This window comes from Callorhinus ursinus, unplaced genomic scaffold (genome assembly GCF_003265705.2).
Source record: "Callorhinus ursinus isolate GAN/ISIS: 27379988/994484 unplaced genomic scaffold, GSC_fseal_2.0 scaffold8, whole genome shotgun sequence".
NCBI classification, from domain to species: Eukaryota; Metazoa; Chordata; class Mammalia; order Carnivora; family Otariidae; genus Callorhinus; species Callorhinus ursinus.
The window spans coordinates 47,853,259-47,878,360 of record NW_027397070.1 but is presented as its reverse complement, the minus strand read 5'-3'; the positions used below and the strand labels follow the sequence as shown (position 1 = coordinate 47,878,360).

Below are 25,102 nucleotides of genomic sequence, written 5' to 3'. Positions count from 1 at the left end.
AAACTAAGCTCATATCTGTCAATAAACACAAGTTTCTTTTAGCACCTTTGTAGTTAAAAGATGTCAGAATCCTACATGTTTTTCTTATTCCAAAACATTCAAATTGGTTTATAACTTTTTTGCTATGAGTATGTTAACCAGGCAAGGAGAAAAAGCTCTGCTCCTCATTTTTGTAAGAAAAAAGTATGATCCTACCTTTAGCGTCCACTCTACTTGTGGTGCTCCAAAGCTTAGTCAGGAAGACAGAAACTTAGCCTTTATTAATCTTCAGAAAAAGTAACTAGACAAAACCCACAAAGATAGCAGGTGTGAAATCTTTTCCTAAAATGGCAGCAATAGCGGCATCAATGCCTCCTGTCTTTGCCTTGAGAGCTGTTCTGTACTCCCTGTTCTCACATGATTCTAACTATAAATAGTTCACATACAAAAAAAAAAAATCTTCCTAGAATATCTCTAAAATTTCTAAAAATGTATTAACCCTACAAATAATTTATACATCATTCAAAAAATTCAATCCCAAATTGAGGCAATAAGAAGTTTCTCACAGAAAAAGAAGGAAGAATTCCTACCCCCATTTCTCCTAAGCTTTCACTCATTCCCTTAGTAAGCAATTATTTACCATACACCAGAAACCACTCTAAAGTGGTCAAAGAAACATGTCAGTAACAACATAAAGGTGTACGTTTTATTAAAAACCTAGTCCAGACTACGGGAGAAGGCTGTGAAAACAGAGAAAGAAGAATGCTTTCCAATGAATACTACTCTGCAAATAAGGGGGTGGGCAAGCCTACAATTTAACCTTACGACACTGAGGAAACCACCCCATTTCAGAAGCCAGAAAACACCTCAAAAGCACTCCTCTGTGAGTAAAAATAGTAATAATATATAACACTTCTCTACAGTGGTTTTCACTAAAAAATGTTCCCACACTTAATTCAGCAGCATAGCCACCACTTTAAGTAAGACACAAATAAAGTTAAAGCCTGGGTTTTAGACCACCAAATGTGTTACCTAATTATTATAATATTGTCAGAAAAGCAACTGAGCCACATCCAACTGAAATAATGGATATGTAAAGGAAGTCACCCTAACCTGCAGTTCCAGAAGCTTTCCTCCGCCACCATTTTATAATGAAAACTTTTGAACATATGAAAAAGTTGAAAGAAGTTCCAGTTACCACTCACACTCCATCACATCTACTGACATCACACACAGCAATTAACATTTTGTTTTTTTTCTGTTTTATCACACATCTATATATCTAACCTTCCCACCTGGGCATCTTTGTAATTCAAGGCACTCTTGGCAGACCAGATGACTGGGCATGGCATCTACTCTCAGAGAACTAGATTATCATAGGAATCAAGCTTAACAAAACACTACTGATACCCCTCAGTGACTTGAATAATTAATTCCAGGGCAAACACTCTTAGCCAAACACTGTATATACCTTGGTATAAACTTTAAAATGCTATCATCTGAACTATTTTTCTTTCCAAATTCTGAAAATGAACTGTTTGCCCTTTTGAGGAGCAATTAAAGGGTATTTTTTCAAGTTAGCAAAAACTCTCAGTTAAAAAGTTTTAAAAAACTGGGCGCCTGAGTGGCTCAGTTGGTTAAGCGACTGCCTTCGGCTCAGGTCATAATCTCGGGGTCCTGGGATTGAGCCCCGCATCGGGCTCCCTGCTGAGCGGGAAGCCTGCTTCTCCCTTTCCCACTTCCCCTGCTTGTGTTCCCTCTCTCGCTGCTTCTGTCAAATAAATAAATAAAATCTTTAAAAAAAAAAGTTTTAAAAACTACAGTATTTTTGTTCTACAGAAGAGATCAGTGTTTTGGTCTTACTAAGTTTTCTAAATTTGATACTCATCCTTGTTGGTAAAAGCAAAGTCAATGAAGTGAAAACCCTATCTTAGCACTTAGAAACATCACAGTGCTCTCAACTCAAAGCAATTTTACCCCCTTCATCGCCCCCACCCCACCCTCACCCCCACCCTGCACCCACAGGGTCATCTGGCAATGTCTGGAGAAACATTCTGTCAGGACTTGGGAGCGCTGGAGGGCAAGTTGCTATCCTACTGGCATCTGTTGAGTAGAGGCCAGGGATGCTGCTAAACATCCTACAATGCACAGGGCAGCCCTCACAACAGAGAATTATCTGGCTCAAAGTTGAGAACCCTCATCTATAGTGATGAACAAACTACAAGATGGAGTGGGCTGGGCATCATGGTAAAGGAAACACCACTTCAGAGGAGGAGAGGAGGCTGTGCACTTCTGCTGGATAAAACCAGCCTTTAGGGACAGAGGTCAACAACCCATAGTAGCAACAATGTCATTCTCTTGCCAGGGCCTCAGAGAGTCTGAGGCCTCTGGATCCCAGGAATCATGAGAAGGTAGCTGGACCTTCAAGCCAACTGGTAAACTGACTCAAGTAGTACAGATGGCCCCTCCCTGCCTAGCCCAGGCAGAAAGAAGAGCCCATAGAGAGAAGAGGCGGAGTAAGAGGGAAAGATGTTGCTCATTTTAATGTCCCCAAGGCCTAGAAGAGCAGCTGGCACAAAACAGGCATTCAGCAAATGCTACATAAATGGAATGAACTCCTTCAGATCAACTCTGCTGCTTCCCCTTCTATAGCCTTTGTGGCATGTCTCTAATCCTATTTCCCGCATGTAAGACGTGGATGGGTTGTTTTGAGGATGTGATGACATGAGGCATGTGAACCCACTTTGTGAATTCTAGAGCATTATACAGGGGCAAAGGATGAAAGATTCAAAAGCTACATCGAGGGTGCTAATTCTTGTATGTGTCCATTATTATTTTAGAAGTTAATAGCAGTAACTTCCTGACAGTCTTTTTATTAAAATAGTAATGTCAATTCTATAGGACTCTCAATTATACTTCCATAAAGAAAAAAAATTCTATGGAACTCAAATCTATTTTCATTTTGGAATGGAAAAATAAATGTGGCCTACGAAATCTAGTATTTTCCCTGGGTTTCATTCAAGAGAGGCAGACACAGCCCTGAGCAGATATCCAAACCACAAGTGTCTCAAGAAGGAGTTTGGTACTTGAATTGAGTTTAAGAAAATTATTAATACAGAAGGCTACTGTTAATTATTAATACGAGTTAAGTCTACTACAGGCCCAGCAAAGTACTAAGTACTTTATATTCGTTATTACATTTCTTCTCCCCAAAACTACGAGGTAACTATGTCAACCTCATATTACAAATGAAGGAGTGAGGCTTAGAGAGGTCAAGCAACTTGCCCAACATTGCACAGCAAATAAGCATCAGAGCCAGGGTGGTGTATCTCCAAAGCCCATGTGCTCACTGAACGGCCATCAAAACACAGATGGTGCAGAGAGATTCATTTGCCAAGTAATTCCACTTTTCCCTCTTCGTAAGATACTTTTTCAATTCAGCATTTCTCATTTTCATTCTCCTGAAAATGCTTACAGATTAACTGAACTTGGGAAAGAGTGTTTCTTTGCTTTTTGCTACGTAAAACATTCAGACACAGAGGAAGCTCTAGCTGTGCTTTGACTATACTGCGTATCAGCTAAAAATGCATCAAACATGCCGACACCAAGAAAACTAATCAGGAACTCACTTTGAAAAAAAGCTCTCCCTCTTGAAGCACCTTGGTGGCACAGTCGGTTAAGCATCCCACTCTTGGTTTTGGCTCAGGTTGTGATCTCAGGGTCCTGAGACTGAGCCCCACGCTGGGTTCCAGGCTCCAGGCTCCGTGCTCAGCATGGCATATGCTTGGGTTTCTCTCTCCCTCCCCCTCTCCCCCCTGCACTCTTTCCCTCTCTCTAAAATAATCTTAAAAAACAAAACAAAACAAAAGCTCTCCCTCTTAATGCCATATCGTGAATTTTAAAAATAAACATTCATCTTCAGTATACATACTTAAAATACAACAGAATATAATCTCAGTGATCTATACCCTTGCTCGCCATTTGAGTTCCTCCTAAATGCTCTTCCTTTGAAATCAAAGTAAAAACATTCCCCCAAATTCTGGGGAAATATTACTCTGAGAATACCATTCCTCAAACTAGCTTCATATTAACTCAGAAGAAAATCCCAGATGGGGAGACATCTGTGGTAACAAGACTGTCAGATGACTCCCAGTGACCCCAGATGACTTCCAATGATCCCAGCTGCCTGCTATTTCCCACTCTGGTTGATCTGTGTAACCAACAGCATAGGCAGAAGTAATGGTAGGTCACTTCTGAGATTAGGTTATAAAAGACTGTGGCTTCCATCTTGGGCACTCAGGGAGGGCCGGCATGCTCTCTCACTCTCTCTCCTGCTCTCTCAAATCATTCCCTCTAGGGAAAAGCCAACTCCGGTGTCTTGAGGATACTAAGAGCTCTGTGGAGCGGCCCACATGGAAAGGAACTGAGACTCTCAGTCCAACAGTTTAGAAGGAATTGAAATCTGCCAACAGCCCTCTGAGCTTGGAAGTAGATCCTTCAGCCCTAGTTGTGCCTTGAAACAACTGTAGCCAGGGCCAACAATTTGCAACAATACAAGAGTCTGAACCTGAACCACCCAGCTATGCTGTTCCCAGATTCCTGACTTCAGGAATTGGAAATGTTTGTTGCTTAAAGCTACTAAACTGCAGGGCAGTTTTTTCTGCAGCAATAAATAATATAGCATTTTTATGAATTCTTTTTTGAAAATAATTCCCTACTTAGATTCTAGCCCTAACAAGAAGCTTCTAGTTTCAAATAAGACAAATCTCTCTGAATTGTCATAACTGGAAGAAAAAAACATAGTTTGTCCTCTGACCTGACAGCTTGCTGGTTCTTTCGTATTCCTAATCACAGAGAACTGCAAATTTAGAGCTGAATGAGAGTAGTTTATACCTGTCTCAATTAAAATAAAGAGGTATAGAATTAGTTTATCACCTATAATCAAAAAGCTGATTATCAGTAAGTTAACACCTGGGTTCCTTACCCATTTTTTTTTTTTTTTTAAGTAGCCCAAAAACATCTTTGCTCAATTTTTTTCCTGGGTCAAGGTCGTACATTTACAACCACATATAATCAGAGTCTTTTTTAAAAAGTAAACTACATCCACAAATGGACCTTGCATTTGTGAACAAAGATCTGACTACAGAGCAAGGAGGAAGGCTCTCGCTACCTACCTTCAGCATCGGTTTGGCACTGCTGATGTAGACTTCAGAGTCTAAAAGTAAACATGACTGAGGGAGAGGTTTTTCAGAAAAATATCTCACATCAACTGCAAAATTACTCTCACAATAAGTTATAAGAATGTATAATGAAGGAGTTTGTTTTTTGGTTTCAATTAGAGGACACCATGAAAGAAAACCACCTCCCTGGTTTCACAGGCTCATTAATGCAGCCCGTGCAATCAGGTATACTTTGTAAAGGTAATGATTGTCCTCAGGGCTCTGCTATTGCACTGGGGGGGCTATGCCTTAGAGAAACCCACCCATCCTTTTAAGACTTAACCTTTTCTTAGTGCTAAGAGAGATTCACCTTTAGTTAGATGAAATGTCTTTTCAGAGTAAAATTTGAAGAGCATACATTCTGAGACCTGAATGTCTGAGAATGTCTTTCTGCTGCCTTTCCATATGAACTCTAAGCTATATATAAAAGTCAGGGAGGAGTGGGAGAGCAACCCTTCCCCCACTCAAAATTCTAAAAGGCAACTGTAGCCCCTCACATTTAGTACTGTAGGGATAAATGCTGGCCTTGTTTTCATCCCTTTTAAGATTGTTTTTTTTTTTTTTTTAAAGATTTTATTGGTCAGAGAGGGAGGGAGAACACAAGCAGGGGGAGTGGCAGGCAGAGGGAGAAGCAAGCTCCCCGCAGAGCAAGAAAAGATTGTTCTTTATACCTGTTCTGCCCTGACCACCAATGCAGAATGCAAAATTTTGCCAGGATATGTCTAGGCAGATGTGTCTTTTCATTTGTTTTTTCCTTTTAATCTTTATACTTAATTTTTTTCAACCCAGGAACACTTTTTCTCTTTAGTTGTATTCTCAAGATCATTATTCTATTGCAATATGCTTCAATTTCTTTCTTTGGAATATTTACTCAGACTGGGCCTCTATCTTCTGTCCTCCAGATATATCAACTTCTCTCTCATTTTTACATCCTCTCTCCTTTTGGAAGGGCTTCCAAAGTTTTCCACATCAACTCAATTTTCAGCAAAATGAACTGTCCTGTTTTAACACTGGAATTACATTTCAAATTTCCCTACAATTCTCCTCCCATACTACTGGGTTTTCAAATAGCCACCTTGCCCTTATGACTCACTGCTTCTGTTTCAAAGGGAAACAAATCAGTCGGAGAAAGACAAATATCATATGATTTCACTCATATGTGGAATTCAAGAAACCGAACAGATGAACATAGGGCAAGGGGTGGAAAAAAAGAGAGGGAGGCAAACCATATGAGCCTGTTAAAGAACTGAGGGTTGCTGGAGGGGAGGTGGGTAGGAATTGGGCTAAATGGTGATGGGTATTAAGGAGGGCACTTGTGATGAACACTAGGTGTTATATGTAATTGATGAGTCACTTCCTGAAACCAATATTACACTTTATGTTAACTAACTAGAATTTAAATAAAAACTTTAAAACAAACCAACAAAAACCAACCAAACAAAAACAAAGTGACTATGTCTTCTTGCATCCTAAAGAAGATTTTCTAAAATGTTCTTCTGGTTTCCACTGGCAGTCATTTCCTCTGAACTTTCAGGATGATGTTCCTTTTCCCTTATTCTGCAGAACTTGCTCAAAGGCCTCTTGCTGAGAACTGGTTTACCTAGAATCTGGTTATTTGTCAATAGAAAGGGTGTGTAAATTACGCCTGGTCCCATTCTCTGTTCCCTTGGACATGGGAAACCTGCTCTTCTCACATCTGCAACTGGCCAAGACAATGTGCAGAGCCACTGGCCTAATGCCCAGTGTCACTGGTAGGTTTTTCTCTCATACAGCTATGTTGGACTAAGACAGGGTCTTCTCTCACTGCTTTATTCTGACCCCATTCCAAGAGTCTGAAATATATAAAGGTATATAAAACATTAAAATTTCTAGAACGCACCACTAAGAGTGATTTTTTTTTCTTCTCTGCCCATGCCAACAGTAAACTTTATTCTTGGAGAATATATTTCCCAGGATTCAATTTGCCATGACTGCCTCCTACCCCAAACACAAACGCACACACAGAAAACACTAATTCCCCATCCAAGTGTATTCTGGGAGTTAGAGCCTCCAAATAAAGACTGAAAGGTACCGGCTGGGAAGTACAGTAGCTCCCCCTTATCCACGGCAGACTTCTAAGACTCCCAGTGGATGCCTGAGACTGTATAGTATTTAACCCTATACAGACCATGTTTTTTCCTATACGTACATATCTGTGATTAAGCTTTACCTATAAATTAAGCAAAGTAAAAGATAAGCAATAACTAATAATAAAATAGCACAAGAGAGTACCATAAAAGTTTTACGGATGCAGTCTCTTCCTCTCAAAATACCTCACTATTCTCACCCTTCCTCTTAGGCTCACGTGAGAGGGTAAAATGCCTACGGCTCGCAATGCAGTGAAGCGGATGACGCAGGCGTTGTGAGGCTGTTAGGCTACTCCAAGTACTTCTGATGTGGCAGGAGGAGGGTCATGTGCTTCCAGACTGCCCCTGACTGCCGGGAACTGAAACCACAGAAAGAAACTGTGCATAAGAGGGGACTACTGTAAAGGAAGGAACAACACTCCAGCTCAAGCTGCAGCTGCCTGATTTTCTGACTGAAATGGACCTTGCATTTGTGAACAAAGATCTGACTACAGAGCAAGGAGGAAGGCTCTGGCTACCTACCTGCAGCATCGGTTTGGCGCTGCTGATGTGGGCTTCCAACCGCACATCTATCAGCCTTGTGGTTTGAGGAAATCTTGGCAAGAGGCCAACTCTAGGTCCTAGGTTCTGATGATGTGAGTTTACAACGTTTTATGTCTTTGTAAGTATTTTAGTAGGCAGCTCACGCTGCTTATCAGATGCTTTTTAAAATAGAAAGTTGCAATGATGCGCTGGAATGAGGCTGTGACTGAAAACGATGACAGAATCTCAGTGTCGGAGGGGCCTGAAAGATCATGCAGTGCAACCTCTCCAACTCTACACTAACTCAGTACATGGTCACCAAGGCCCAGGCCTGAACCCCTTCAGTGACCTAGAGCTCATCACCCCGTGAGACAATTCATTTCATTTTTAGAATGCAAATTTTTAGAATGTTAGTGAGGCAACATTTAACTCTCTGTGCTTTCTGAGTTCTACCACTGTCCTCTAGAGTCACACAAAATAATCGGAACACATTTCTTTCAAGAGACAGATCTTCAAATACAGTAGTATCAAATCCACCTCCCAAGCTGTCTTTCTCAGTTGTTCCTAAGGATATATACTAGCAGAACTTGGAGTAAATCTATGTAAGCACACCACAGTACCTATTTAATGCTCTCAAATGCAACAGTACCATTTGCAACAATGGTAAAGGTACTCTTGGCCAGCATCCCCAGTTATGGAATGGGAAACAAAACCACCTCAAGCTACCATGTATATTCCTTCCCACAGTTCCAGTAGCCTCTGATTAATGAGCTCCACTTGCAAAAGAAGCTACTTACCTTAACCATGAAATAATGAATGCTATTGATCCAACAAGCTACTGCTATAGAGTGTTACTGATCACCCAATCTTTGGTTAAAATGGTCCTCATTTAGCAATTTCACTGTCACAAACACCTGGAGCAAAGCATGCTCATAATTAAAGAGTTTGGGGAGTTAAAATGAAAGGTGATGGACAGAGATCTCAGCTTTCTCCCATTTATTCTTGCTTCTGAGCTACTGTTTGTGTCAGAAGGGATATTGATTTTCTATAAAAATAAGAAAACAAGAGGCAGCAAGGGGCCGCAGAAGGTCAGCCTGGGCTGGAGAAGGAGGGGGGAGGTTTAGCACTCTATCTCTGTCACTTGCCTTCCAAGAGAAGGGAATATTTTCTTTCCTGTGAGATCGGCCTCTAATACATCACCTTAGGAAGGCTCCTGACTGAGACTTCAGGTCAACACCAAACCAATTCACTTATAAAAGAACAGAAGCTAAACTATATTCAAGGGGAACAAACAAATGATATGTTAGTGGAGAACAGAGCAAAATTAGGCTATGAATCACCTAATAGCTGCTATATAGACAATATGAATACAGTAAAAACTAACTTTACAAAAGAACTGCTCCATTTTAGAATGGAACACACATACACAGGAAAATATTAAAATAACAACTGATCTTTTTGTAGGTATAAAATACTATTACATCATAACCACTTTCAGTTCCTTAGAACTTCTAAGGGATTGGTTGGTGTAGAATTGAATGAAGAACAGAAAAAGAGAAGTAAAAAGAATTATTGGTCAAACTTAAGACTATTCCATGGTTAATTAGTAAAGTGAGTTTAAGGAAATGAGAAATAAAGCTCTCCGGGTGAGACATAACACTTTCAAACCTAAAACATATGACACACATTTTTTTTAAAAGAATTCTATCTACTGACAAGGCTAAATTAAGCTTAATGATCACCTTCATCCTAATAATTTTACAAGCTGAATCATACAGACTGACAATCTTTTTTTTTTTTTAAAGATTTTATTTATTTATTTGAGACAGAGAGAATGAGAGAGAGAGAGCACATGAGAGGGGGGAGGGTCAGAGGGAGAAGCAGACTCTCTGCTGAGAGCAGGGAGCCCGATGCAGGACTCGATCCCGGGACTCCAGGATCCTGACCTGAGCTGAAGGCAGTCGCTTAACCAACTGAGCCACCCAGGCGCCCGAGACTGTCAATCCTTAATACCACTGATAAAAAGTAAAGTTCTAGGGGCGCCTGGACTTACTGGCTCGGTTGGTTGAGCGTCTGCCTTCGGCTCAGGTCATGATCCTGGAGTCCAGGATCAAGTCCTGCATCAGGCTCCCTCTGCCCCTCACCTGGCTCATGTTCTCTCTCTCAAATAAATAAATAAAATCTTTAAATAATAATAATAATAATTGAGGGAAGAAGATTTTAGTTCCATCTTACTTGAGAGACTGAATATAACTTGCAGTCACCTCTCTTTCTCCATAGAGTAGATTTAGGGTGAAAAAATACAGAGCACTTCTGCTCATAACTACAGATGAAGCAACATAAGTCGAGGCATATTTAAGACTCCTAAATAATTAGATTCTAAAGAAGTATTCTCATTTTAGGTCTGCTACTACTCAACCTATTATTCCCTCATAGCTACAAGGACTTGGCCATCCATGTTATTAAAGAACTCTTGAAGTCATGGACCAGGCAGATAGCACAAATGGGGGGTAACAAGGTCTTCTCAATTTGAAAAGAATAAGAATTTCCTAAGAATTGCTGCCTACTTCAACTTATCAAAGCTCTCATATAACTAGAATGTTTATTATTACAACCTGACTATAACATGCAATAGATGTGTCTGGGGTAAGAAGGAACTGGAAAGACTGAAGTGCCTCACTGCTAGATTACTTACAGACTCTGTATCTGGAACCATTCTTGGACTGTTACCTTAAGAGTAGACAGAATCAGTCTCTTCACCTACAATTACTTCATAATTTAACAAGAAATTCTGGGGAAAAAAATATACACAAGCTATCATCGCAAAAAACAATTTTTAACAATCACTATTTTCAACAGTAAATTATTTGGTATATAGGTTTGATACCAAAACAAACTTAAAATGCCTCAAATGAGGGTTTTGATATTGTAAAAGGCCATTAAGTTGACTAAACATTTATTTGATTAAAAATAACAATAAACAAACCCTTCATAACCCAAAATCATACATATAAATTGGGCAAATAGGTCTTAGGATATACATTAAAGGAAAATTAGGGAAGCCAAATTATAAGCCTATCTGGTTGTGCAGAGTGGCAAATATACAGTTAGTCAGAAAAACTGTTAAAACTGGGTTAAAAATCACCCATTAAAGGTACAGGGATAAACACCTAAGCAGCTTTCCCTGTTACTGACATAGCTTCACCTCATAGTTCCTACGATTTATGTCTTTGTTTTTCAGACAAACTTCAAAAAAGGAAAGTCCTAAGAAAGGCCACACATTCTACAGGTGTAAAACTAAGATGAGACGGAAAAAGAGCCATGGAAAAGGCACACTTAAAGGGCGGCAAAACGTGGTGGTTAAGTGGTTAAGTATGAACTTCGGAATCAGGTTCAATTCCTAGTTTTGCCACTGGGTGACCTTAGGCAAATTATCTAAATGCTATTAACCTCCATCTCCTCTTCTATAAAATACGAACAGCTGTGCCTACCATACAGTGGCGTTCTGAACATTCAACTGGGAAAAGGCAGCACCCATAGAGGCATTTGCTTTGATACTATGAAAGGGATGGGAACAATGCAGGGATGCCAAATATCCTGTAAAGCATGGGACAGTCCCTGACCACAAAGAATCGCCCCATCCAAAATACCAAGAGCATCTTCCTTGAGAAACAGATATCATGCTGATATTAAGAATAATACTGAAGTATCAAGGTGGGGATTATCAATGTTCCTAGGACTATCTGAAATACAGAAAACAAAGTCACCGAAAACTACACTGCCATTTTAAACATACACCCAACAGATCCAAATGTTTCTGGCACGATGACATTTGTTATAAGACTAATGGGATTCAGTACTGTTATTTTCAAAGCCCACCATGTGTTCAGACAACCTGAATGTCAGCCATAAAAAATCAGGTCCATACAGTCAAACTGGAAGGAGCAGACAACAGAATTATAGCCCAGTATCTAAAGCCATGACTCTTGATGGGGAAAGGCAGTTTACCAGGAAAACACACAAACTCCATGTGCCTCGCACCAGCATTTTCTCACGTACACAAACACACCCCCCAGCCTCTGCTGAGACCCTCGTTCTAACAACATCTACAACATCTACATATGATCTACATGGCATAAACAGCAGTAAATTTTTAAAACAAAATTCATGGTTACGCATGTGAAGTACACATTTTAAACCACTTTTAGAAACAAATGTGTTTCATTATATGTAGCCTCCTTGACGCGGGGAAACACAATGATGAATGTACTGTAAAAAGCTAGAGATAAACCCTAGCTGATTGCTTAAAGGAGGGCTACAAAGTAAACATTACAGTGGCTACTTCGGAAAGAAAGCTGAACTCATCAAGACTGTGGATTTGTACTTGGGGTAAAAATAACCCTGGGTAAGGGAGTTCTCACCATTCTGACATGTTCTCATCAGAGCCCTGTTTTTGTTCATCTGCTTCACACTCCATCCTTTCTTTCCTTCCTGTTTTGCTTAGGAAAGTCCTATTTTCTGCTGACTCACACAACCCATGACCTGAGGAGGTCCAGGGAGTATTCTCTTTCCAGCGGGACAGACGCTGCTTCTTAGCAGACTTGAACCTGCAGCCTCTCTCATAGCTCCAATCTGACACCTTGAGCTTCTGCTGGAGGCTGGCAGCCACCTCTGATGTCACTCGCTTCACCTTCCGCCGGCGCCGGAGCGGTCGACATGGTGCATTTTCGGTAAAGGAGTCAGATTCGTGCCAAGAGTGCTGCTTACTCTTAACCATGGCATTGAGAGCTGGGTGCCGTTTGGCTACCATTGTGTCATCAGAGTCACTAAAATTGGCAACAGGGGCCATTTCTCGACAGTCCTTAATGGCCTCATCGAGACTGGACTCAGAGGCCTCACTGTAGCAGCAGGTATGCTCTGCCAGGTGAGTGAAGTCTGAACGGCGCTTGCGGCCTCTCCTTTTGCGAAGCTGCCGCCTCTGCTGGCGAGGGCTCAGGGCCATCTCCTCCCACAGCTCACCAAGCTTATTCTGCTCAGATGTCTGCTCCAAGGCTGAGGCTAAGTCATGTACCAGCTCATCCATGAGGCCACATCTGCCAAAAGAAAGTTCAGGAAAAAAGAAAAAGAAAGCCTGAATAAAATTCTGTTGTTTACAATAGTTTTATAAAATATATCATGGCACTGCAGAATCCACCCTATCTACAGAAAACAAAGTCACCTTTCATCTAGCTACACGTAAGACTCTGTTCCTCCCATCCATGCACCCTTAAGCCACCAAAAATAGGTCTTTGGCCCTTGTTAGGTACATCAAGTAAACATGTTCTTAAAGCACAAAAAAAATCACTCACCAGATCACAACTAGGATATTAGCAAAAATGAGCAAACCCAGGGAAATAAATCTTTCCCCCTTTTCCCCAATTAAACTTATCACTAAATTATCTGATGATAAAATCCAAAAAGATTAGAGAAAGTCTCATTAGACAAGAGCAGAAAAACACACAACTTCAAAACCATGGATAAAGAACTATTCCATGCTCTGGGGTTACTGATAAGAATGCCTGCTTGTGTTCCCTCTCTCACTGTGTCTCTCTCTTGTCAAATAAATAATCAAAATCTTAAAAAAAAAAATTAAAAAAAGAATACTTCTGGAAGGGAGGAGAAAGACAACTTAGTGACACACCTTAGGGACCACTGCTTGCAGTTTTAGTAATCCAAGAAATTGTAGTGACCCAGATGTGTACCCTGAATGGAAAAAAGAGACTTAAGTCTGCACCCATTCTGGTCCCAAATACCACCTGGAAGCTAGCAGGGAAGGAAATTTACCGGGTATGTCATATATTTTTTAACAATTAGCAACTTTTTAGCTCTTTTCCTATCCTTCAGAAAATTAAGTGATCATAAGTATGTGCTTTAGTATCACTCACACAAAAGCAGGCTATAAGGGAGGCTGAAAGGACACGGATAGATGGAGTCTCTAAGATTTCTAGCTAACCGCTTTCTCAATTTTTATATTCATTCTTGTCAAACCCTCATACTTCAGGGGTCACTTCAGAGGCAAACCTTCTAAGGGATGAGAGCAGAAGGAGAAATTTTCAAAACGACCTTTTAAAGGGAAAGGTCTAATATAATTTATACAACTCCTTATTAAATACGTATTAATTTAGCATCTTCTCCCTAGCCCTTGTTAAGCCCAATTTCAAGTCCATAATTAGAATTTAAAACTGTGTGGCGCCACTCTTAGACCGCATTTCCATTCATGCAGTTTACATTCCACAAAGGACTTTCTAAAACCTATTTTCATGCTGTCCTATGCCAAAGAATTCAAAGGCAAGAAGACAGTAGGCTGGCTTATGTGCCACATGGGTGGGAGCAATGGGAACACCTAGTTCCAAAACTACCAACCAAACAAAACGTCTCAAAGTTTCAAAAGCCACACAACATAAAATGACCAAGTCCCTTTAAGCAATACGAAGCAGTTTAAAACGCCCTGACTGGGGTTTGGGAGACAACTGCCCCTAAGACCAAAAGAGATGTAGGGACAGCACGTCTAAACCTACTTCCTTAATAAAGAACTACTGCTTTAAAAACTCAGGCAGAACTGTACACTTTAACGTGGAACAACGTTACAGAACCACTTGCAGCTATTTGTGCAGAATCCTTTCCTATCGAAAGGACTGCAATTCGAACAGTTGGTGACAGAACCCTGAGCTTCCCACACCGTCAGTCTCGGATGCACACTCCGAGAGGACCCCCTTGTCCAGCAAGCACTCGAGGAGAGGAAAGGTAAGCCACGCAAAGAAAAGAACGGGAAACGGATAGAAGTTTAAAAAAAAAAAAAAAAAAAAAAAAGGCAGGCGTACGGTCGGAGCGAAAGACGGGGTTGCGAGGAGCTGGGACGGAGGCAGGCGGCAGGAAGCAACTTCTCATTTGGGCTCACCGGGGCAGGGAGTCAGCCCTTCTCGGGCAGAAACTGAAAAAAAAAAAAAAAAAGTCCTGGCGACTAAACTCCCTCCGTGATCAGGGGTCGCAACATGGCCACAGATGTGAGAAAGAGCTTGTTTGGAAGGACTCCCCCACGCCCCGGCCCGCCCCCGAAGACTAGGGCGAACACGGCTCGGGACACCAAGCCCTCACGCCGTCGTATGCCCAAAAGAGCCAGAAAGAAGAAAGGAGAAGAGGTGACTGTCGCCCCGGAGACGCCCGAACCTGGTTTCCCGGGATGGGGTCGATGGGCCCCGAAAAACAAGGCCCAGCCACCCTCGCCCCTCCCGCCAACCTCCGCAGCCCCGTGGCGGCTATGGCCCCTCGGCCTTGGCCGGTAGTCCCGATCCCCGCTGGCGCCGGCCCCCGGGACCCCGACCCTCTCAACCCACTCCTCCCCCTCACCAGCTGCCGCAGCCACCTCCAATGGCCGCCGCTTTTGGGGCCGAGTCTCCCCGCCGGGGTTTCCCTTTCTGACCTCATTTCCTGTCTGGGCCGGAGGGGTGGGGCAGTGGTGGAGTGGGAGGGGCTAGCTGCTCGGGAAGGCCCGCCCCTGCCCAGCGCTTCCGGTCTGTGGCCGCGCCCACTTCCGTCCCACGGAGGGCGGGGCCTTGGAGAAGCCGGGAACAGGGGTTGGGGGCCCCAGGGGGCGGTGGTTAAGGGCGGGCGGTGTAAGGGATGATGTCCACATCTGGGAAAGGACACCCCTCCCCAGTCTGGCCTCGTCTGCCTTGGGAACGTCAAGAAACAGGGCACTAGGGAGGGACCTCCGCCTCGCCCTTGTTTGCTGACCTACTTTTATAAAGGGTGTGTGAAATTGAGAGGAAATGTATCCTCATTCTTGACTGTGAGAGTTGGCACAACTATTAGCCGGGTACCTTTGAAGTGAATTACTCAGTCTTGCAAATACAGATGCCTTGAGCAACAAAACAAGTAAAGTACTTTTGGATTAAAACTCTGTAAAATTAATACCCATGACTCTATAGTGACATAAGTAAACTAATGATATGAATACTGACATGAATAAAATAATAAACAGGGAAGAGAAATCTCTGGAGCAGAAAAATTCCGAAGAATTTCTGTAGATAATTCATCCTGAAATAAAACTCCCAACTCCTTGAATGTGGGCTATGTGTAGTGACTTCCTTCTAAAGAGTACAGCATGGAAAGAGGGAAAATGAGTGTAGTGGAGACACTAGGCAAGCTCTACCTCAGCCAGGTGATCAAGGTTAACATGAACAGTGATAAATCATGTTGATCCTATGTAGGCTAGCTATGATATGATGAAAGTGGCATTTTATCTCTATGATACTTTCCTTCCAAACCCCATAAACCCAGTCTAATCAAGAGAAAAAAATCAGACAAACCCCAATTGAGGGACGTTCTACAGAATGCTTGACCAGTATTCCTCAAAATTGTTAAGGGCAAAAAAAGTCAAGGAAAGTCTGAGAAATTGTCACAGCCAAGAAGAGTCTAAGGAAATGTGACAACAAAATGTAGTGTGGTATCCTAGGTGGGATACTGGAACAGAAAAAGGACCTTAGGTAAAAACTAAAGAAACCTGGATAAACTATGGACTTTAGTTAATAATAATGCCTCAGTGTTGGTTCATTAATTGTGACAAATGTTCTATGTTAATGTAAGATGTTAATAGGGGAACTGAGTATGGGGTGTACAGGAACTGTCTGTAGTACCTTTGTAATTTTTCTGCATGCCTAACAGTAGTCTAAAATAAAAAGGTTATTTTTTAAAATGCACCTGCCTTTTGACCCAGAAATTTTGCCTCTAAGGAATTTTATTCTGAAGAAAAATTGGAAATTGGTACAAAAATTTTTAATTGTGGAGAGAGGGATGAGAAGACTAGAAAAATAAATCCTACAACAGGGATTAGTTGTTTAAATTATGGTACATCTATGGGATGGAATACCTCTGAAGCCTTTTAAAATTGATGTGGAAGAATATTTAATGAATGAAAAGTCATCAGTTTCTGCTTGTGTACATTTCTGCATGACTGTTTTACTTCAATAAAAAGGTTATTCCAAAAATGTAGAGTATGGCTGTATTCATGTGTATAGGAAATTAAATCGTACTTGCCTAGGAATATGACTAAAATGATACACTAGACAGCACTGAAAATAGTTCCGTTATAAATGACTATATCTTCTACCTGTTATTTTTATGGATTTTCAGAATTTTCTTTCTTTCTTTTAAAAGATTTTATTTATTTGAGAGAGAAAGTGTGAGAGAGAGAGGAAGCACGAGCAGGGGGAAGAGGCAGAGGGAGAAGCAGACTCCCCGCAGAGCAGGGAGCCCAATGTGGGGCTCAATCCCAGGACCCTGGGATCATGACCTGAGCTGAAGGCAGATGCTTAACCGACTGAGCCACCCAGGCGCCCCTTTTCAGAATTTTCTATAGATGAAACTTACTATGTAAAGAATTAAGGGAAGAGGCAAGGAGGACTGAGGTCTGGAGCCAGCATGACTAAGAGAGTGGTCAGGACCATTTGCACAGCTAGAGAAGTCAAGAAAAGAAACAGATTTGGTGGGAAATTGAGTAATTCCATTTTGGACACACTGAATTTGTAACTCTCACGGGAGAGAAAGAAATATTCAAAGGTTGTCCACAGCCATCAGCCCTCTTTTCTGCTTAAGTGAAGTTCTCTCCCATAAGCGACCTAAGTGTCCACTGATAAATAGATTTTTTAAAAAGATGTGGTGTACACACACACACACACACACACACACACACACATATACACACAATGGAATATTAGGCAGCCTTTAAAAAGTATGAGATGGTACCATTTGCAAGAACATGGATGGACATAGAGGGTATTAGGCCAAGTAAGGTAAGAAAGACTGAGAAAGACAAATACCATATGATTTCACTCCAATGTGGAATCTAAAAAAAAAAATGAATAAACAAATAAAAAGCAGAATCAGACCTACAGAGAACAAACTGATGGTTGCCTAGGGGGAAGGAAAAGATGGGTTAAGGGAGTGGGAGATACAGATCTTCAGCTATGGAATGAATGAGTCATGGGAATAAAAGGCACAGCAAAGAGAATATAGTCAATAATATTGTAATAGTGTTGTATAGTGACAGATGGTAAGCTGCACTTGGGGTGAGCATAGCATAACATACAGAGAAGTTGAATCATTATGTTGTACACCTGAAACTAATATAATACTGTGTGTCAACTATATTCAAATGAAAAATTTAATAAATAAAATAAAACTATGAACAAAAATTCTCTCTCACACATCATGGCATCTCCCATGATGTCAGTTACCTCAATCAGCTCTGAAAGCTCCTGTATTTCTTGAAATCCAGCTTTTATTTTCAGCTTTCTGCTGGCTATCTCCCCTGCTTTACTCCACCAGCATCTCCAGTTTAAGACATCAAGACAAAGCTTAGTTTCTTCCATAGTCCCTACCAAATCTTCCCCTTCTTCACTGTTCCCTGTTTGGGAAATGTCACCATCACCATGCAGTCACCCAGGTGAGATGCCTCAAAGTCATTTTTAGTTCCTGCTTCTTTCTTATACCCCTTTATCTAGTTAAATGCCAAGGCTCATGGATTTTGCTTTTATAGTACTCTTGCGGTCACTCTCCCTGTTTTGCTTTCTGCATGCCATTGGCCTGGGTAGGTAACCACTCTTCTGGATGGTCTGTCCCCAGACAAGTCATTCTCTACACTGGCAGTAGAGTGAGATTCCCAAAACACATTTTCACCTCATCCATCTTGCACTACCTCCTGCATCATACTTGAGCACACCAGCTCACTTGCTCTTTCTTTTTTCTTTTTAAGGTTTTATTTATTTTTTTATTTGAGAGAGAGAGAGAGAACATGAGTGGGGCAGGGGCAGAGAGACAGGGAGAAATTCCCAAGCAGACTCCATGCTGAGCACAAAGGCTGATGTGGGACTCTATCTCACGACCCGGGATCATGACCTGAGCTGAAATCAAGAGTCAGATGCTTAACCGACTGAGCCAACCAGGCACCCCTCACTTGCTATTTCTTGAACACCGCTAAAATTTAGGGTGATTTAGAGACTGAATGCCTGTGTCACCTCCATGAAGCCTTCTCTGTTGGGCTCTCTCAGCACCTTCTGACATCTTAACTAGAGCATTTGCTCCATTCAACCTTGAATTAGAGCCAGTTACGTGCAAGTTTGCCTCCCCAACTAAATTACTCATTCAACAAATATATACGGAGCACCTATGACAAGCTCCAGCAATAGAGCTGTGTGAACAAAAATGAAGCTAATCCCGTTGCCCCAGAGATCCTGTCCCAGCCATTGTATTCTCATCAATGCCAGAACAAAGCTTTGCATGTGGTAGGTGCCCACTAACTATTGTCAATTAAAAAAAAACAAAAAACAAATATTTGCTTACCAAATGCTGGAACGGGAAATTAGAAGCAATTGCCTCCATCTTAAGAGAAAATTTAAATAAAAGCTCCCACCTTCAAGTGATGATGGTTGTCAGAGGCAAGACCACACACAAAGGAAGAGTATGGCAAGAGAAGCGTATGGGGTTGAAGGAGACAGCTCAAAAAGAACGAGAGCATCTGAAGAGAACCAGTGTACAGAAGCCAGAAAAGGGAGAAATTTAAGAAAAAAGAGAACCAAAAGGAAAATTGGTGAGGAATAGTTCTAAGGAAAGGCCATCACACTTGGTGACTAAAATCATTGATGACATGGAGTTTTGGGCAGACTGCAAACAGATGACAGAGGCAGGAGGGAAGCCAAGGGTAAAACTCCAGAACTGTCTAGCTGTGTCCAGAGCTAACTGCTTAACTTCTTTGAGCGCTTGCTTCCCCATCTGTGAAATGGAGACAAGAACAGAATGTACACATCTCTCCAGTGGAGATTAAATGACATAATGAATGCAAACCGTTTAACACAGAACCCAACACAGATTAAGTGCTCCAAAAAATTAGTGGTTACTGAGAAGAGGAAGAGAGTCTAGTCAACAAGTTGCCCTCTATTGACCATTAAAGCAAAACTGTTGGTTGAATGAGAAAATCACCAGCTGAAAAGGATCTACACATAGGAAAAATAATAGGTCTCTCCCTCCTGTGTCCCTGTGTCCTTCCCATAAGACAAACACACACACACACACACACACACACACACGGGAAAAGCATCTCTGCAGCTGGTTCATTAGATTCCCTGCAGTTACAATAAACTGAGAATTCTCATCATGGCCTTAACAGCCTATGATCTGGCCCCTGCCTGTGTCTCGGCTTCATCTTGACTCCCTTCCCCATGCTCACACTACCAGCCCACCAGGCGCTCTCTCCCTGCACCCCCCAGGGCCTTGGTAAGCACTGTCCTGCAACCAAGAATACCTGTCTATGGGGCTTTGCAGGCATGGGTCGGGGGATCCCCTCATCTTTGAAGTCTCAGCTAAAATGTCACCTTCACATAGAGAACTTTCCTAACACCATCCAAAGGAATTCTATTCCCCTAGCCATTTTCTGTCTTATCATCCTCCTTATTCCCTTGTGGCTTGTATCATAATCCAACATCACCTTGTTTATTTGATGTATACTTGGTTATCTTGTGTCACCTCCCACTAGAACATAAATATCATAAGAAAGGGGACATTGTCTTTCTTTTTGCCTTTCTATCTCCTGGGCACAGTTTGATGAAGGCAGGAATTCCTCATCCTCTCATCTCCACAATGTTTTTCCATGTCCCCTTTTCCTTGCTCTAATCATCACTAAACTGATCCAAGACATTCCAGAATCTTTCCAGAATTGTTTTCCAACAGCCACTGGAGAGATGTTACTAATACAAGCAGTGTCCACCAAGGACAGCAGGAAGTGACAGCATTTACTTGAAAAATGAATGACTCCCGGCAACTGGCCCTCCTCTCTGGCCCCAGCACTCTTTCTGCTTTGCATTACAAGAAACCTCCCTGGATGCTGGGATGGGAGTGTGGGGCAGGTGTCCACCACCCCGTGGCATCAATGGCAACAGAAACAGAACTCCCACAGAGCATACCAGGTGAGGGGACAGTGGGAGACACTGTTCTGTATCCAGAGCAGGTAGCCACAGGGCATTAGGTGGCAGAGGTTTGCCAAATTCCTCCTATGCCATGCCTTTCATACTCTCTCATGTACCCTTCTCAATTACAGAATTTTGAGATTCTGTTGGGGTAACATTTACTGAAGGCTTACTATAGATGTTTGTATTAGTTTTCTATTTCTGCTATAACAAATTGCCACAAGCTTAAAATAATGTACCCACATGGATAATCCAGGACAGTCATCCCATCTCAAGGTCTTTAACTTTAATCATAACTGCACAGTTCACATATTTATCCAGTATATTAACCCCATTTCAGAGATGAGGAAACTGAAATGTTTAGAGGCTAATGAGTTTACCTAAACCCACACATCTAAAAAATGATAGAGCCAAGACCCATCTGTGCAGGTAACAAGGGACTGAAGCAACCAAACCCAGATTACTCACTCCCTATGCTTGGCTGAGTATGTTCTTACGTGGAATGCATTGGAAGGAAAGAAGAGCAAGAAGCTGGAGTGCTCAGACGACTGGGCCAAGGCAGCTGAAGTTGGTTCTGGTCTAGCTGGGTTCCTGTGGTGGTGGGACCCACAGTTTAGAATATTTACATTTAATATGATTATTTGTATGGTTAATGTGTTAGTTTGCTAGGGCTGTCATAACAAAGTACCACAGTCTTGGTGGCTTAAACAACAGATTCTCCCAGTTCCAGAGACTTGAAATCTAAGATTAAGCTATTGGTAGGTTTGGTTTCTCCTGAACGCTCTATCCTTGGTTTATAGATGGCTGTCTTCTCTCTGTGCCTTCACATTGTCTTCCTCCTCTATTTATGTATCAAATTCCAAACTCCTTTTATAAGGACATCAGGCAAAGTGGATGGGGGCCCATACTAACAACCTGATTTTAACTTAATTGCCTCTTAAAGACCCTTTAACCAAATATAGTCACATTCTGAGGTACATCAACACATGGATTTGCATGAGATACAATTCAGCCAGTAAGAGTTAGGTTTAAACCTACCACCTTGCTTTTTATTTTCTATTTGTCCCATCTGTTCTTTTGTTCTTTTTTCCCTCCTTTTCTTCCTTCTTTTGGATTGAGTGTATTTTATTGTTTTATTTTATTTCCATTGTTAGCTTATTCGTTATACTTCTGTTGTATATTTTTAGTGGTTGCTTTAGGGTTTCTAATATACATCTTTAGCTCATCTTGGTATGTCTTCAAGTAATACTGTAACACTTTATGCCTAGTACAAAAAGCTTACAACAGTATCCTTCCATTTCTTCTCTCCCAGCCTTCGTGCTATTGTCATATATTTTACTGCTACGTATGGCAGAAATCCCACAAGACATTGTTATTTGTTTGCCTTACACAGTTATCATTTAAAGAGATTTTCAAAATGAGGAAAATGATAATTTTACAAATACCATTTTTGGTGCCAAATACCATTCCTCTGAAGAGATCCAGATTTCTGTGTGGTGTCATTTTCCTCCTGCCTGAGGTATTTAATTAACATTTCTTGTAGCTCTGGTATGTTGGTGGTGATTCTTCAGGTTTGCCTGAGAAAGTCTTTATATTGTTTTCATTTTGGGGGAACATGTTCGCTGAGTATAGAATCCTAGCTTAATGGCATTTTTCTTTCATTACCTTAATGCTATTGCTTCATTGTCTTTTGGCTCACATTATTTCTGAGATAAAGTCTACTGTCAGTCTTACCATTTTCCCTCTATGTGTGACATGTCTTTATTCTGTTGCTGCTGTTAAGATTTTCTCTAGCACTAGTTTTTTGTGTTTTTTTTTAAAGATTTTATTTATTTGACAGAGAGAGACACAGTGAGAGAGGGAACACAAGCAGGAGGAGTGGGAGAGGGAGAAGCAGATTCCCCGCTGAGCAGGGAGCCCGATGCGGGGCTCGATCCCAGGACCCTGGGATCATGACCTGAGCTGAAGGCAGACGCTTAACGACGGAGCCACCCAGGTGCCCCTCTCTAGCACTAGTTCTAAGTAATTTGACTATGATGGGTCTTAGTGTCATCATGTTTCTTGTCCTTGGGATTCATGGAGCTTCTTGGATCTATGGGTTTATAATTTTCATTGAATTTGGAAACTTTGGGGCCATTATTTATTCAAATATTTTTCTCCTCTCACTTCCTTTCTACTTCTGGGACTCCAATTACATGTATTTGAGGTCACTTTAAGTTGTTCTTTTGTTCTTTTTCTTTTTCGTTTCGTTCTTCTGGTTTTTTTTCCTGTTTTATTTTGAATGGTTTATATTCCTATGCCTTCAAAGTCATAATGTTTCCTTCTGAAGTGTCTAACATGTTGTTAATTCTACCCAATATATTTTTTTAATCTCAGATTCTGTATTTTTATAGAAGTTAGGCCTTGAAAAAAATCTTCCATGTATCTCTTTAATATGCTCATGTTTCTTTCTACTTTGTTAAACACACAAAATGTAGTATGTAGTAATTTTTATTTTTTTATTGTTTTTCTTATTGATTTTTAATACTTACTGAAAGATTTTTATTGATTGCTTTTCTTTACATTATTGTTATATTCTCCTGCTTCTTTGTGCCTGGTAATTTTTTACTGTTTTCCAGACATGACTAATTTTACCTTGTTGGAAACTAGAAATTTTTGTATTCCTTAAATTATTTAGGATGGGAGAGTAAAAACGGTCCCTATTACTCTTTTAATGCAAGAAGCAGAAGTCCTAGGCCTTGTATTACGTTGAGAATCTTTTTTTTTTTTTGCACCAGAATGTTTTTTTATTTATATGTTTTTAAATTAAAATTGTATATATTTAAGATGTACATGATTTGATGTACATATTCATAGTGAAATGATTACTACAATCAAACTAATTAACACATCATCTCCTCTCATAGTTACCAATTTTTTGCATGATAAGTACACCTAAAATCTCGCTAGCACATTTCCAGTGTTCAATACGGTATTATTAAAGTATAGTCATCGTGCTTCTCTATTAGATCTGTAGACTTATTCATCCTATATAACTGCAACTTTGCACCCTTTGACCACCACCATTTCCCCAGTCCTCACCACCTCCCAAAAGTCGCTAGCAACCACCATTTTAGTTTCTGATTCTATGAGTTCAAAATTTTTTTTTATTCCACTTATAAGTGAGATCATACATTATTTGTCTTTCTCTATCTGGCTTATTTCACTTAGCATAATGGCCTCCAGATTCATCCATGTTGCCACAAATGGCGGGATTTCTTTCCTTCTAATGGCTAAAAACATTCCATTTTTATGTATATATGAGATCTTTTTACTCATTTCATCTGTCAACAGGCACTTGGATTGTTTCCTGTCTTGGCTACTATGAATAATATTGCAATGAACATGGATATGCAAATAAGTCTTCTTATAAGATCCTGATTTTATTTCTTTTGAACATTTACCCAAAAGTGGGATTGCAGGATCATATGGAAGTTCTATTTTCACTCTTTCTGGAAACTCCCTACTGTTTTCTTCAATGGCTGTGCCAATTTACATTCTCACCAATAATGTATAAAGCTTCTCTTTCCTCCACATCTTCACCAACATGTGTTATCCCTTGTCTTTTTGATAGTAGACATCCTAACAGATGTGAGGTGGTATCTCATTGTGCTTTTGATTTGCATTTCCCTGATGATTTGTGATGTAAGCAAAAAAAATATCTGTTTGACCTTTGTATGTTTTCTTTTGAGAACTGTCTATGCAGTTTCTTTGCTCATTTTTTAATCAGGTTGTTTGTTTTTTTGCTACTGAGTTGAGTTCCTTCTATATTTTCTATATTATTCTTTATCAAATGTATGATTTGCAAATATTTCCTCCCATTTTATAGATTGTCCCCTTACTCTGTTGACTGTGTCCTTCATTTTGCAGAAGCTTTTTGGTTTGATGCAATCCCATTGGTCTATTTTTGCTTTTGTTGGTTGTGGTGTTTGGTGTGATATCCAAAGAATTATTGCCCAGACTAATGTCAAGAAGTTTTGTTCCTGGTTTTTTGTTTTTGTTTTTTTTCTAATAGTTTTATGGTTTCAGGTCTTACATTTAAGTCTTTAATCCATTTTGAGTTTAATCTTGTTGTTGATGCTTTTTAAGATTTTATTTTTAAGCAATCTCCACACCCAACATGGGGCACAAACTCACAACCGTGTGATCAAGAGTCACATGCTCTACCAACTGAGCCAGCCAGGCACCCTGAGTTTAATTTTGTGTATGGAATGAGATA

General features: G+C 40.7%; 1 protein-coding gene across 14 annotated transcripts in view; it reads right to left on the bottom strand.

Moving 5' to 3' along the window:
- The window catches only part of GPATCH2L (G-patch domain containing 2 like), a 151,377-nt gene that overhangs the window by 70,861 nt on the left and 55,414 nt on the right, over positions 1 to 25,102 (bottom strand). For 10 of the 14 annotated variants that reach the window (XR_012379085.1, XR_012379086.1, XM_073895618.1 and 7 more), the window contains exons 1-2: positions 15,233 to 15,322; positions 12,268 to 12,939 (exon numbers count right to left, since the gene is read on the bottom strand). Coding sequence is in view for 12 of the 14 variants with exons in the window: in XM_073895618.1 (XP_073751719.1) it covers positions 12,268 to 12,929 (662 nt within the window). In the remaining 2 variants the exon portion in view is untranslated. Of the gene's footprint in view, positions 1 to 12,267; positions 12,940 to 13,526; positions 13,589 to 14,706; positions 14,817 to 15,122; positions 15,204 to 15,232; positions 15,323 to 25,102 lie in introns of those variants that run through there. The other 4 variants (XM_073895614.1, XM_073895615.1, XM_073895616.1 and 1 more) reach the window with 4 other exon arrangements.